Here is a 16,285-nt window from a genome sequence, read left to right as displayed (position 1 = left end):
TGAGTGTTCGCACTCCCGTTTGGGTCTCGACCTGTTGTGGATGGAGTCCGTTGTCATGAGTCCGTTGCCATGGCGTACTGGACGCAACAAGTGAGGCATTTGATGTGGTCAGTGTCGGCTCAGTTTTGGGAAAACTTTACCGAGGTGGAGAATTGTGAATGCTGGCTTCGTAGGGCCACTTGTGGGTGAACGCGGGGTGCAAACAAACCTTGTGTGCATGAAGAAATCAGTAGGTTGTGGGGGCCACAAGGGCCAAAACCTTTGTTGCTGCTTTCCGTGTGAACAGGCCCACCCGAATTGATAATTCCAAAGCTATATAATAGCTACCTAGGGTTTGTGAAAAGGTGCGCAGGAGGTTGGGAAAGTTGTTTTTGACGGCTGCAGAGCTAGGGGCAGGCTTGGGAAAAGCGGCGTGCAGGTGCAGAGGCTGAAAACAAAAGTCAGCAATCAAAGGCTTTGGAGGAAAAAATGCAGGGTTCGTGAGCAGAGAAAACACGACTTTGTGATTTTTTTAGTAGCCCTTGTTAGGGTTTTGTGCATCCCTTTGAGAGAGATTTTGTGAGGGATCTGAGAGTTTGTGAGGGTTTAGATTGTGTGATTGTAAACCCCAGTTGTATCTCTCCCTCTAATAGTAGATCTCCCCCCCTCCTTGCCCCGTGGACGTAGGCAGTTTGCCGAACCACGTAAAATTTTTGTTCTTGCCGTGATTTGTAATAGCTTGTAGGTTCCCTCGACGCGCAGTCCTAGAGCTGACGAGAGGAAGAGCTGATATCTCACTTTGATGAGATATCTGGCTTTCGGTTCTTGTTTCCTTTGAGAAACAAGAATTTCGTTGTGATCTAATCTCTTGTTGTGCACCTTGCGCACCGGAGGTGCTGCCGAAATTTCCGCTGCGCACAACAGTTCATTGTAGCTACAGTAACAATTACTGTATTTATTGAGATATCTCAAGTTTGAGATCTGCTCTTGCATTGTAATTTCTTGCTGATTAATAAGAAATTAATTATGTGGCTCCCGAGGACGTAGGCAGTTGCCGAACCTCGTTAAATCTTGGTGTATTTTTTTATTCTGCGTTTCTGCTGTTTTAGGGGTTTTGCGTAGTCCCGCGGGTAAATTCACAACAGAGGAGGCAGCGGTGATACCGCTAACATCTCTATATCCCTAGTTCAATTCCATATCCCAAAAAAGAAAAAAAAAAGAAAAAAAAGGTGATTGGTCCAACACAACCACTTTGCATTGTGCCCATCCGTTTTTTGGTAATTAAAAGCTTCCAACACTACTACTAATCTCTAAACATCTAACGATGAGTCACTCGTGGTCAGGCCATGGAAGTGACAATTTGCCCACAGACTTGTCTCTCAATTCTTTGTTTCATTTGGAGGGAAAAAAAATTCCGCTTTCTTGTCATTGTCCGTATGCTTCTCATGAAGTCGACCTATCATCCAATTTGATATGAAAAATGGTTGCATTCTTTTAATATTGTTGTTAATATCACCGACTAGTTTTGAGAGACGAGCCAACCAACTCGTGCAGGCAATTCGTTCCTTTATGGCTTTATACAAAATTACACTGGCAATTCAATGTGACCTCTGATTTGTTTCTCTCCTAATAATGAGAAATGTCTTTCTTCTGAGAGCCTCTAACGTCACACCTCGGGATCGGAAGGGGTGTACGTCCCACACTGATGAGTCTCTATATGTAGTTTTGCTCATACCATCGCCATAAAAGGGGTTACGCATTATTAGTTGTATATGTAACAATAAAACATGACATCACAATAATCACATTTTGAACACGGTCGCACAATAATCACATTTTGAACACGGTCATATACGTGGATTCTAGAGGCGGTTTCTATAAGTTCTAGAGGTGACTTCTACAACACTTAAGCAATAGAACATTTAATTGTGCATAGTACTGAGTTCAATTCTTTTGCTGACTAACTGCTCGTATATCATTTTTCAAGCCACGAGACCTCACGAGCACTTTTGTGAAATGTAATTTCCGAAACCGAGTAAGTGCGACATATTGTTTTACTCAAACCACTAAAGATAACTATCCATTTGTACACTTGATTCCGTTAGGTTTTCTTTCTTATAAACTACCTTAAAATAGGATAATTATACGAAAATTACTTTTTATTTTAAATTTATACATAAACCAACTTTAAAGATTGTTTTTAGTGCAATCAACCACCTCCCTGTCAATTTCTTCACTTAAAAGCCAAATTACCCTTAAAAACTCGCATTCAATGTACATGACTCGTTTTTTTAGCGTTTAGTTATTGTAAAATACAAATCATGTATCTTTAACTTGAATTTTTTTAAAGCTTACTTTTGATTTTTTTTAGTGAAAATTTGACTTGGAGGTGGTTGATTACAACAAAAACCAACTTTAAAGATGGTTCATGTATAAATTAAAAATGAAACGTGATTTCCTTATAATTACCCTATTGTTAATGTGATTTCTAGGGGGTAAAACACATTCCGTTAACATGCCTTAAAACTCATTCATACTTTCACAAATTCCCGGAATGTTACAAATAAATATGATATCACATCTATAATTGTTTTACTTACTTGATACATATACATATATTATTGGCCCATAATTTAAAATTCCAAAGGTCATAGAAAATGTATTGTGCTTCACTATCAAAAAAGTAAAAAAAAAAAGTGGATTTGTCTATTGAGTGGTTATAGTTTATTCTTAAAAATTTTGTTAAACAAATCTAACAGTTATGATTTAGCAGTGATTATCTGCTACTTTTTTTGGCAGAAAATTCCGAATCTGTATATATCCATACTCTCATCACATCATCCAATCTTATCCGAACGACAAGTGTACAGTCCAGCGACAGGGACCCGCCAACGTACACGTTCCCAGCTTTATCCAAAAGCTACAACTGTATGCATGTTGACGTGGCTTCAATTAATATCCGCCTCGGGTGAGTTTGGGGGATCCATGATAATAACAGGTAGCTAACATTTTATTTGGTTATTTTACAAATGAAAATTAAGTTTAGTACGCACTAGTTAGACCTAATTAACACTATTTTCTAGTCAAATCAAAACCCTTTAGTTTCGTACCGTGTCTCTTTGTTTTTTAATCTCATTTATTTGTGATATCGATCACCTCTGGTTTTTTGAGGTTTGATGGCAAGTATCCTCTATATATACGGAGGAGGCTAGCTGGCTGCTTGTTGTTTTCCAAACTTGTGTTTATTAGCATTTAGACTCTCTAACGTCCAACAAAGCTATCATTTCTCTGACGTCCAACAAAGTTAAGGAGAGAGAACTCCATTTTAGACACAAAGGAGGTCCTAAGATAAACAAATTAATGATCGAGTAATCTACACACATGAGTCACCGGCATATACGCATGACATAGTATCATGCGTGCATGATCTTTGCAAATGCAATTCTAATTTAGTTTGCTTGGAGAATGCTTTCCTTGCTCTGCCAACTCCGTGGTACTTTTACACACGCTAAAGCGGCCTAAGAAGAGTCAATGCAGAAGCGGATGAGATCGACCCATGCGAAGAAGAGATAGAATTTCACCGACACGATGACGTGGATGAGTAAAATGCGCATGGGACCGGGCATGTGGTGGTTGCAGACTGGTGCGGTGTTCATTTGCTCATGATGCTTGATGATCGATGAGCCAAAAAAATAAAAATAAAAAAATGAGAACTGTGTAGGCTCCATGCATGGATATTTTGGCCAGCAGGATTTAGGGAGAGGAGATGCTCTCTGCAGGGTCGGGTCCTTGACCGCGTCTCTAGGAATATAATTGTGGGCAGCTGACGGTATTCCTACGTGGACTGCTCGCTGTTTTCTGACTCCATACGCATTGGATGCCCCGAGGTTTCTTGCCGAAGTAAAAATCAGGCATTTTGTTCCCCCGTTTACTTCTCTTTCCTTTTATTTATTTATTTAGGGTGTGTTTTTCAAAGTGAACAAAACTAGGTCAATATTAGACCTGGCCATTTTGGTACTAAACCGGTTTTTTTTTTTGGACCAAACCATCCTGGTCCAAAAGAAAACTGGTTTAGCGGTACTATTTAGGCTAAAAAAATTGGGGGCTAGCTCTGACCTGAAAGTTCGACAAAAAAGAAAAAAGTTAAATTAGATCAGGTTCAGTCCAGACCCAATTTAAATTGCCAAACACACCTTTAGTTACGAATAATGTTTATAAAAAAAGATTAGGCCATCACGCATCATATTCTGTCTAAATAATTTAAAAGTCACTAGCATAATAATTAAAGAAAAAGGAAGAGTATGAATTCTTTTCATTGTGTGTGTGCGCGCGCGTTTTTTTTAGGATGCTTACTTAGTTACTTTATCATAACTGTTGCATAATATGTAAAAACTGGAATTCATTTCTGATATAACTAGCACTATTCTCTCCATAAGCTACGTTTCTGGGCTATTAACTACATGATAAAGGGTTATGATTCCGAAAAAAAACATAATTAAATCCAAGGATAAATATGTGCACAAGGAGCAAGTAACACTGGCTTAATTTCGATCCTAAAGCAACGAAGGTTTGACAACCTGGTCTGCATAAGAACTGTAAAATTTTAGCTTCGTTGCTGTCAATGTCCACAAAGACGCAATATCACAAGTTTGTATGTTGGCTAATAGAGAAAGCTGGATGAATGCCAGTTTTATCAACCAACACACTACCCTTTAGTCCAGGTGGCCCATCAACGCCTACCTGAATCCAACATTTATAGATGTACTTGAAGGACGGCTAGACATTTATCTCACCAAACAGAGTAATTAACGTATGATTATGTATACCGCATTATGTGTTTAATAGTTACAAAGAAAATCACACGGGTTATAAATTTACTTGAAAGCAACCCTTTCAAACCATATCAGCTTATTGATCAGCAGGATAGGCTTTATAATTCTACTTGTACATTGCATTCAAAAGTTGCCCAAAAAAAAAACCCTAAAATAGCAAGAGCAACCCCTCAAACAACACAAATTACCTTTTGCATTGCACAAAGCTTCAGGGACTATAAACTAAAACTAACTATCAAGAAAAAGAATATATTGTAACATGTGTGAAGGAAAATAAATATTTGGAACCAAAACTCCAAAATTATTCCACTAAAAATCAGGGTTTTTTTTTCAATTTCTGACACAAACACTAACTCATAGATCCAACTATCTACAACAATAACAACTGCAGGAAGATAATAGCAATTCCAGACACCAGAGCTGTACACAGAACTAGCGAGAGTTCTATTGACAGTAGAGGGAATCTAAATTTGGAGAACCCAGTCTATTTCGTGAACAAATAAGCATGCAGGAAAAAAATAGCAAATCTAGACACCAGAACTGTACACACAATTGGAGGGGTGGGTTTTTTTTTGGGGGGTTGGGGGAGGGGGCTTCTATCAACAGTACAGGAAACCTAAAGATGCACAAACATAGTGAAGAGATCTGGCTTATCTCCCTAGGAATTTATCAATGATAGACACCAATCTAGTTTCAGGTACGGCACCGATGATTGCATCCTTTTTCTCACCATTCTTGAACATTATGATTGTCGGGATGCTTCTTACTGTATACTGGGACGTTAATTCTGGGTACTCATCAGTGTTGATCTTGTAGCAGTCTAATTTTTCTTCGTACTTCTTAGCCAGTTTGGCAAAGACGGGGTGGATTGTTCGGCAGGGTCCACACCATGGCGCCCAGAACTCTACAAGCACTGGCTTTGCACATTCTATGACATGCGACTGCCATGTTTCTTTCGTTACATCTGGAACTGTAACAATAAAATAATGAGTTTAGCGTCTTTAGACGGGTTGATATACATATAAACATTAGATGCAAACAACTCTTTGAAAAGTATTATTTGACAATGTTGATAATGCAAATTAAAATATGGATACTAGAAGCAAGCTAAATCTGAGTGCTATGATCCAAAATCATGCAAAATATTTGCATGAGTAATAAGCATATATTGCTTACTCTGGGGACCTCTTTTATCTAGAATTAATCAAAAGCCACCAGATATTATGCGTTAAAGTTATTCCTGGTTGATGGACAAACAGAGCAGAAGACCTTTATACACCATTTCAAGCGGTGAACTGTCCCCCACTTGAACCGTGAGTTTTATCGCACACAAGGTTTGAACAGTATTGCTCTAAATTAATGATTCAAACCAGGCTCTACGATTCCAAGCACTACCCATCAACAAAGGCCGAGATGAAATTCTGTCGGGACTATCCGCTTTTTGACTGTTCCATTTGGTTGCCTATTGTCATTCTTAACCTCCTCCACAACCACTCGAAGCAACCTATCTTACATATCGAATGCCCATTTGAAATTGTTAGCCTTGTTAGGTCTCATGTTTATGAGCCTACTCCTTAATCTTGTTTTGATGATTATAAACAATTCCTAACAACGTGTGTCGAGTGTTTGCATTTGTTTTGTTAGTTAATCTACACAAATATCCATGTCGGAGGTTGGTTGCATTAAGCCTACACGATCATATACATTGGAGGATGGAAGAAATACCGGAGTGAAGCTATGCACAATTCAAGTCGAAGATTCAAGTTCAAGCTTCATCCATGTTTACCAAAACGAGCATATCGAAGATCTCTTAGCTTGGGTAAATTAGTTTTAGGAGTTTACTTTATGTGTTAATACTTTAAGCTCATTTCATACACGTACACACAAATTGTGGATTTATCGCACTACACATCGTTTTTGTTAAAATATCATGTTTTTGGATTATAGACTAAATATAACTATTTTACATCTTTTCCTAAGTCTATTAATCCATTCAAAAGGATTTGCAAACTTGTTTGAAATAGTTTTTGTCAAAATCAAGTATTTAACGTTTTTGCCTTTTTGAACGGTTTACAAAATAAATTATATTTCATAAATGGGAAATGCAATTTGAGAAATTCTTTTTATAACATATTCTATTACATGTTTACAAACATTTCCCAAAATTTTATCATTTTTGGAGTTGATTTACTATGTCAATTTGATTTTACAAAATCAGGTATTTTAGCAGTTTTCAGAATTTGGAATATCTGTTTTAAAACAATTATTTCTAACAAATGGGAAGTGATATTTTTTAAAAAAAATCTCTAACATGTTCATCTACATGTCTAGAACATTTCCTCAAAATTTCATGATTTTTGAAGTTAATTTACTATTTTTAATTAATTTTGCAAAGCTAGATACGTAAATTTTCAGAATGCTGGATTTTGGGGTATTTTGGTCTTTTCAGCCTATAACGGCTAGAAACGGCTAGTTTTATTTTTGTTGGTTTTTGGCTGGTTTAAGAGGCTATAAAAATCCCTCAACTTTCATAGTTTCATATGGATGTTTAAGAAAGTTTTAAAACAAGTTTACAAGAGTTTAAGGGTTTTAAAAGTTCGTTTACAAGTTTGATTTGTGAAGAAGTTTTCACAAGAGCAAGAGGAGATCATCAATTTGTGTTTGGGCTTTCATCTCATCTCTCTCTTGTCTTCATTGGAGAAATTTTCTAAACTCAATCTCTAGCTATTTATACGTTTGATTTTTATTTCTATAAGAAAGACTTTAATTGAGTTTATATCTCATTTTCACTCATTGTTTACACACATCCATTTGTATTTCTATAAGAAAGACTTTAATTGAGTTTATATCTCATTTTCACTCATTGTTTACACACATCCATTTGAGCGTCTAGTATTTTCATACATAGTATATTTATATCTCATTTTCACTCATTGTTTACACACATCCATTTGAGCGTCTAGTATTTTCATACATAGTATATTGGGGTTGTGGGATTGTAACATTGAGTGTTGGCTTACATTGTGTTCTCATCTATTATAGAGAACAAATCATTTGTTGTTGAGCTTAATTGTGAGAATTACATTGTATTACACTTGTACACCGAGAGGAGTGTGTGGTGAGAGACGGGATCGATTCCAAGAGGAGTGACATTGGTAGTAAAACCTAGAAAGAGATTGTAAATCCGAGCACTTGAGGAAAAAGACACGGGCTAGAGACCAACACTTAGAGGGTATAGAGTGTGATTGCAAGAGTGTGTATTATGAAAGATTTCGGTGAGCTAGAAAATCGAGATCGTGTTGTTGTAAACGTTTTGGGTGAATGTAGAAAACCCGTTGTGATAGTGGATTCTTCCTGAGAGTAGGGAGCGGAGACGTAGGTCAAGGGGACCGAACTCCGTGATCATATTGTGTGTTTGAGTTTGTTTTGACGTATTATTTTTGCTCATTATTTATTTCATTTTATATCGCTATTGCTCATGTTTATCTCACCCTTAGTTTAATATTCTTGCATATATCTTGTTGTATATCATACTTGCTAGAATAATTAGTAAATAAGTTTTTAATTGGTATTATATCAGATTAGATTAGCATAAACCCTATTCACCCCCTCCCTCCTCTATGGGTCTTTCAATTGGTATCAGAGCTTGATGCTCTTTGATTTGTGGCTTAACCGTCTTGAGTTAAAGATCCAAACTTTCATATTGTTGCTAATCTTGTTTTGATATTTCTTTTTGCTTGCATAACACATTATGAATATGCACGGTGTACCTAGCTTAGGTTATATCATTAATGTTGCTCCTAGATTAGATGGTTTTCCTTATGCTTAATGGTGTGTTAGATTTAAATTATTTGTTAGATCTAGACACTTTGATTTGTGGAAAATAATTGATTGTGTATATATATTGTACCCACTTCGGAGAAATCAAAGGGGAGTCAAAATGATCATAAAATGTTTACCATGAACAAGCTCTTGTTAGAATTTTTATACAATGTTTTTTTTGATTCATCTTTATCTAACAAGCTTGCTCATTTTGATAGTGCTTACAAATTATAAAAATTTATAGAAGCATGTCAAGGAAACTTGGAGGAGATTCAACGCGTTTTGGCGGAATCGACTTCAAATAAGGTTAGAGCATCATCATCATACACACGGTCACTAGGTGATAGCCCTAGTGTGATAAGTGAGTTCGATTCCGATGATGATTTATCTATCAATGAACTCGTATGTGCATATAAAAGATTAATGCATGCCTACACAAAAATGCATCATAATTTTAATAATTTAAAAAGCAAGCATATAGAATTAAAATCCGATCATGAATTGCTAGCATCTAAGTTCAAATGTTGCTAGTTTAACTCATGAAAAGGATAATGTCATATTAGAAGTAGAGAACATGAAAAATCAAGTTAATTCTTTTGCTAACACTTATATGTTCTACTTCTAATAACAATGCTTTTGTGCAAAATGATGAGTTGAATCATGTTAAGGATCGTATATCTATCTTAGATTCAACCCTTAAAACATGCATTGTTAATCATAATAAGCTTATGGACTTATGTGCAAAGTCCCATGTAAATTCTTTCAAGAAACTCACTATGCACACATGTATAACAAAATATATAAGCGTTCTATTTGCGGCCGTAAAGACAATTTTGCTAAATTTTGTTATAATACACAAAAGTCCACCAAGTCTAAAAATGTTGATCCTTGTGCATCCCATCAAGTTTTATCATCACATGCACATGCACATACTCATAAATTCATCATAGATATGCTCATGTGTTTAAATGTGATTTTTGTGATCGTTTTGACCATTTGGCAAAATATTATTTTGATTTGAAAAAAGTTTCACATTTGCCAAATGTTTCTAAAAGATCACATAAGTTTGAATATGATTTTTGTGGTAGAATTGGTCATTTGGTGAAATATTGTTTTGATTTGCAAAAAGCTTTTATTTCGCAAAATGTTCCAAGTAGACTACCTTTGTTTAATAATGTTTCACATTTGCAAAATAATTTTAAAAGACCATTTTTGTTTGTAAATGTTTCCCGTGCACAACCACAAGGTCAACACAAACCATTTCACCCTTTTTATTGCACGTATTGCAATCGGAAGGGTCATTTGCATAATTATTATTATGACCGTGTTTGTGCACCACATGCGTCCAAATGAGATCATAATCTAAGGACATTTAGCTTAAATGATAAAGGTCATGTCCCTAAATCTTTCGGCACCAGGAGTATTTAGGTGCCAAAACCTTTTGATTTTTAAATCAAGATTTTGTGTTTTTATTTTTCATGTTTTTTTGGAAAACGTGTTTTAAATTTTTTTAATGAGAATATAAACATTTTTTAAGTCAATCTATATATTGTTTTTATGTTTGTGTATTGAGACATAACTTTCAAGATAATATACCTATGTGTTCTCAATTACTCATGATTTAATCAAAATGCCAAATAGAATGTATGATAACTTATGAATTTTTCAAAACATTTGACTTTTGAATTTTTTAAGTCTTTGTGATTTTCACTTTTGAATATTTTCATATGCTTTTAGCCACTTTGATAAAGGGAGCTATTCCCTACATTTTTAATACTCACCTATGCTTTATGATAGGGGGAGCTTTCGCTCTCTTTATTCTTGTTGTTTCCCCCATTTTTGATGTTGACAAAGGGGAAAAACATTGTGAGTATAGCTTTGGTTTTATGCATAATGTTTATGACTTACATATTCTTTTGTATCATGCACATTTTATATCTCTTTGTGTAGATTGTTTGTCATTATCAAAAAGAGGAGATTGTTAGCCTTGTTAGGTCTCATATTTATGAACCTACTTCCTAATCTTGTTTTGATGATTACAAACAATTCCTAACAACGCATGTCGAGTGTTTGTATTTGTTTTGTTAGTTAATCTACACAAATATCCATGTCGGAGGTTGGTTGGATTGAGCCTACACAATTATATACATTGGAGGATGGAAGGAATACCGGAGTGAAGCTATGCACAATTCAAGTCGAAGATTTAAGTTCAAGCTTCATCCATGTTTACCAAGACGAGCATATCGAAGATCTCTTAGCTTGGGTATATTAGTTTTAGGAGTTTAATTTGTGTGTTAATACTTTAAGCTCATTTCATACACGTATCGCATTATACATCGTTTTTGTTAAAATATCATGTTTTTGGATTATAGACTAAATATAACTATTTTACATCTTTTCCTAAGTCTATTAATCCATTCAAAAGGATTTGCAAACTTGTTTGAAATAGTTTTTGTCAAAATCAAGTATTTAACGTTTTTGCCTTTTTGAACAGTTTACAAAATAAATTAAATTTCACAAATGGGAAATATAATTTGAAAATTTATTTTTATAACATATTCTATTACATGTTTACAAACATTTCCCAAAATTTTATCATTTTTGGAGTTGATTTACTATGTTAATTTGATTTTACAAAATCAGGTATTTCAATAGTTTTCAGAATCTGGAATATCTATTTTAAAACATTTATTTCTAACAAATGGGAAGTGATATTTAAAAAAAAATTCTCTAACATGTTCATCTACATGTCTAGAACCTTCCCTCAAAATTTCATGATTTTTGGAGTTAATTTACTATTTTTAATTAATTTTACAAAGCCAGCTACGTATATTTTCAGAATACTGGATTTTGGGGTATTTTGGTCTTTTCAGCCTATAATGACTAGAAACGGCTAGTTTTATTTTTGTTGGTTTTTGGGGGTTTTGGTTGGTTTAATAGACTATAAAAATCCCTTAACTTTCATAGTTTCATATGGATGTTTAAGAAAGTTTCAAAACAAGTTTACAAGAGTTTAAGGGTTTTAAAAGTTTGTTTACATGTTTGATTTGTGAAGAAGTTTTCACAAGAGCAAGAGGAGATCATCAATTTTTGTTTGGGCTTTCATCTCATCTCTCTCTTGTCTTCATTGGAGAAGTTTTCTAAACTCAATCTCTAGCTATTTATACGTTTGATTTTCATTTCTATAAGAAAGACTTTAATTGAGTTTATATCTCATTTTCACTCATTGTTTACACACATCCATTTGCATTTCTATAAGAAAGACTTTAATTGAGTTTATATCTCATTTTCACTCATTGTTTACACACATCCATTTGAGCGTCTAGTATTTTCATACATAGTATATTTATATCTCATTTTCACTCATTGTTTACACACATCCATTTGAGCGTCTAGTATTTTCATACATAGTATATCGAGGTTGTGGGATTGTAACATTGAGTGTGGGCTTATATTGTGTTCTCATCTATTATAAAGAACAAATCATTTGTTGTTGAGCTTAATTGTGAGAATTACATTGTATTACACTTGTACACCGAGAGGAGTGTGTGGTGAGAGACGGGATCGATTCCAAGAGGAGTGACGTCGGTAGTAAAACCTAGAGAGAGGTTATAAATCCGAGCACTTGAGGAAGAGGACACGGGCTAGAGACCAATACTTAAAGGGTATAGAGTGTGATTGCAAGAGTGTGTATTGTGAAAGTTTTCGGTGAGCTAGAAAATCGAGATTGTGTTGTTGTAAACGTCTTGGGTGAACGTAGAAAACCCGTTGTGATAGTGGATTCTTCCTGCGAGTAGGGAGCGGAGACGTAGGTCAAGGGGACCGACCTCCGTGATCATATTGTGTTTGAGTTTGCTTTGACGTATTATTTTTGCTCATTATTTATTTCATTTTATATCGCTATTGCTCATGTTTATCTCACCATTAGTTTAATATTCTTGCATATATCTTGTTGTATATCATACTTGCTAGAATAATTAGTAAATAAGTTTTTAATTGGCATTATATCGGATTAGATTAGCATAAACCCTATTCACCCCCTCTCTAGTGGTCTTTCAGAAATAGTCCAACCTTTACCCATATTCCTAATCAAATAAAAGACATTTAAAAACAAAAGGGAAAAAGTCATATATACCAAAACTCCACCTGTTTGCATCAATCACTTGCCAGAATCACCCCCTTCTCTTACAACTTATGTTTCATAGGTATGGGTACAAGTATGGAAAATTTGTAAAAGTTAGGATATGGGGACACACCTACATGTGTATTGAAATTAATAATTTATGCAAATCAATATTATTTTTTCATACAAGAATTAAATTTCCTATAATATTTTTGTGTTCTAATTTTGTAGATTACAAATTAGAAAATTTGCTTTTATTTACTTCAGTTATTAAGCAACCCTTGAAAATTAAACTTCCAAACTAAGAATGGGTTGAAACGAACATGCCACGTGTCTACCGATTTTCGAAAAGTGGATATGAAGTGTAAGATATACGTCCAAGAGGTGTATGACGAGTGTTTAAACTAAAACATGGATTACACAATTGAGTATACATCTCAATAAATGTATGTACATATTCAAGGAGTCAGCAAGAAGCATCAGAATTGGACATTGGTAGTCAACAAACGGGTACAACACGTGTACAGGAGCCTCAATGAGGAGTAGAGTTACTTACTTCCAACAAAAGCACCCTCAATCTACCGCCAAATAAAACTTCTCATTGTAATTTTGCAATGCTTTTTTAAAATTATTTATCTTATAAAAAATTTCAAATTGATTTGTAATGTTTCTCAATTATTTTCTGATGTTCAACATTTTTCAAAAAAACATTAGATCTTAAAAAATTCATTTTCGATAATTTCCATAAACTTACAATATTTTCAAATTTTCAAAATTTGAAAATCAATCTAGCATCACCAATGTTTTTCACAAGTTTATAATTTTTGCCAATAAGCAGATTCCTAAAGTGTCATTTTAAGCAAAATGATACGCCTATTCTCATCAATTTTGGGCCCAAAAGGACTGTACAAATGTTCAAATGTGTGTTCTATTGGCTAGGAATGAGTAAGCGAGTCAACAAAACATTCAGGAATACAAGACGCATAAAATGCATAAAGTTCAGATGATTTTCTCCAGCTGGGCTCCTCCAACCCCTGTGGATCCTATCCACGTTTAGAAAGATATAATGAAGGTTTTCATAGAAGATATACCGCAAAGAAATAATAATACGATCATATTTTGTGATGAACGGTTTTCTATCCAAGTGTATATAATTTTTCCCACTTTTTCATCTGGCATGACCACTAAAATTATCCAAGTCTTCATTGCAAGGAGTTTGCAAACTATACAGCATCTCCAACATGATCATTGTCGATCAAGACACTTACCCAGCGCTTTGTTATAGGATTTCATGGCCCTATACAAAGTGCACTTTCAATGAGTTCGACAAACCACCCACTTTAAATGGTCAATAGAACTTCGGAAACTTACTTGAGTTGTTTTTACAGTACAAAATGGAAGGGGTAGGTAAAGGCTTCGATGAACCATTTATTGGTATAACACTTCTAGGCACACAACTATCAGAACAAAACTTAATTAAGTAGTATGGCCAAGCCAACCATCCACATTACAATTTTGCACCCCTTATACTTTCAAGCCTCCTACCATGAGGAAACTCTCAATTCTAGGACATTACACTACAAGTACTCTAGGATCATATCCAACTAGCCCAACAGTGGATGAAGAAACTTGGAAATGACAAATGCACTAACTGCATGTTTTTTTTCCAAATGTTCTGACCCTACTATAAAAAGAGAAAATATCTTCTGTCCCAGGGCAGGGAATACACAAACTCTTTTATCACCTCTTTATTTCCTCTTCAGATATTCTCCTCTAGAGCTCATCCCCTCTCAGATATGTCTCTCCTTTTAAGATCTTGCCTACATTTGCCTCCATGTTGCTAGCCTAACTTGTAAAGGTTTTCATCATTATTTTGTAACTTTTTAAGCTTTCGTATAGTACGTCAGTAGCCTATTACACATTTCCTTCTCTTTTCTCTCGATTCCAATAGAAAACTTTTGTTGTGTTCTGGTTTGCAATGAGAGCAAATAACTATTCCTCTAGCTCAAATACTCATCCTGATGCGAGAGTTCATAACAAGATACAAACTAAACCCTTGTGTGATTCTAACATGCTCTCAAATAGATTAAAATTTGACATTCTTCTTCAAATACGGAGTTCCCTCTTATGAAAGGGGGGAAATGCAGCTAATAATATAGCAGGTCAACGCCAACCAGCAACTATATCTGAAAAAGAAAGAAGCTAAATCGTAACAATATAGTAACCCCAAGATCTTGAAATTAGCAAGTAAGATCAATATTTCAAACGCATTCCAAGAATCAACATTAAACTTAAACGATTTGACTTTCAAACATCTGAACACAAGCATATCATAATTTCAAGAAAGAAATATATTAAAAAAATCATCAATCGCAGTGCCATATTATTCGGATCAAAAGAAATTACCCTCGGCGGCAGTCTCCTGAACCTCGGAGATCACCGAGCCACGGCGATCGGGCTTCGGATCCGTCGAACCTGCCACCGCTGATCGAACCTTCTGGAAACGGCGAGAAACGCTAAGTCCTGTGAATAGGGGAAGAGATCTCTCACCGAAACCTAGTTCGCCGCCGCGGATCGAGAGGGAGGATCGAGGAGAGGAGGCGATCGCGAGGTTGGGGTGAAAGCGGGGGAGAGCTAGGGTTTCGAGAGCGGGTGACGCCATTGCAAGAGGGGAGATTGAGGAGGAGGACGAAGGCTCTGAGAGATCTTGAGCAGCGCGATCGATGAAAACGATGATCTCGGTTAGAGAGAGAGAGAGAGAGAGCAAGTAAAGCGAGAGATGAGTGAGAGGGACGTTATATGGTCCCGTAACTGTCTGGACTGGGTCCGAGTTCTTGCAGGCTGTAAGGAGATCTCATCGCAGGCCTATTAATTGTAACACAAAAAACCGGAAAATTTCACAGAACCCCCACAAAACTTTGGATCGTTTCACGCGAAAATCCCTTAAAGTTGGCCTAAATTCACTCTAAGTTAGTTTCCTATTCTTAGTATTATGCATTCTATTTAAGGCTTTGATTTGTATTTAGAGAGGGACAATCTTAATAATATTTTCTCAAAGTTAGCGATAGTTTTTTCTCAATTTGAGTTCTCGATTGTTTCTTTGAAACACCTATTCCGGTGCACCAAATTGGCATTTTCACCTGGACCTTATGGCTGAGGACGGTTCTAGTGGGAAACAACTCGCCGACGACGAACGGCGGCTCGAAAGAGTCGAACAACGACTCGATGGCTTTGATGAAACACTTCGCAATCTGACGCAGATGATGGTTGCGTGGACTGCCGAAGTGAGGCATGGAAGAAGAGAGAGACTACCAGATTGGGTAGGGGACCGATCGAAGAACGGTGACCCCGATGATGACGGCGGCGAAGTGATTGGCGGCCTGCAGAACCCCGAGAAAGAAAATCTTGATGCGTGGAATCCTAGGGTCCATAATCTCGATGACCTAGGCCTGAATCGCAACAACCCAGGCTTGGGTAACCCACGTCGGCCCTTAGGGGTGCGGTTGACCCCCGGCGACCCCAAATTGGA

At 35.9% G+C, this 16,285-nt stretch overlaps 1 protein-coding gene across 1 annotated transcript; it reads right to left on the bottom strand.

Annotated features, from left to right (window-relative positions):
- Positions 5,076–15,595, bottom strand: LOC109819902 (thioredoxin M1, chloroplastic-like). Its single transcript, XM_020385874.1, has 2 exons — positions 15,163–15,595; positions 5,076–5,781 (listed from the first exon to the last, which is right to left on the bottom strand). Exons 1-2 carry the CDS (start codon positions 15,416–15,418, stop codon positions 5,462–5,464), a joined length of 576 nt encoding a protein of 191 aa, XP_020241463.1. The 5' UTR covers positions 15,419–15,595; the 3' UTR covers positions 5,076–5,461.

Source organism: Asparagus officinalis, chromosome 1 (genome assembly GCF_001876935.1).
Source record: "Asparagus officinalis chromosome 1, Aspof.V1, whole genome shotgun sequence".
NCBI lineage: Eukaryota > Viridiplantae > Streptophyta > Magnoliopsida > Asparagales > Asparagaceae > Asparagus > Asparagus officinalis.
Note: the sequence above shows the minus strand (reverse complement) of the source record. Positions and strands in the feature narration are given on the sequence as shown.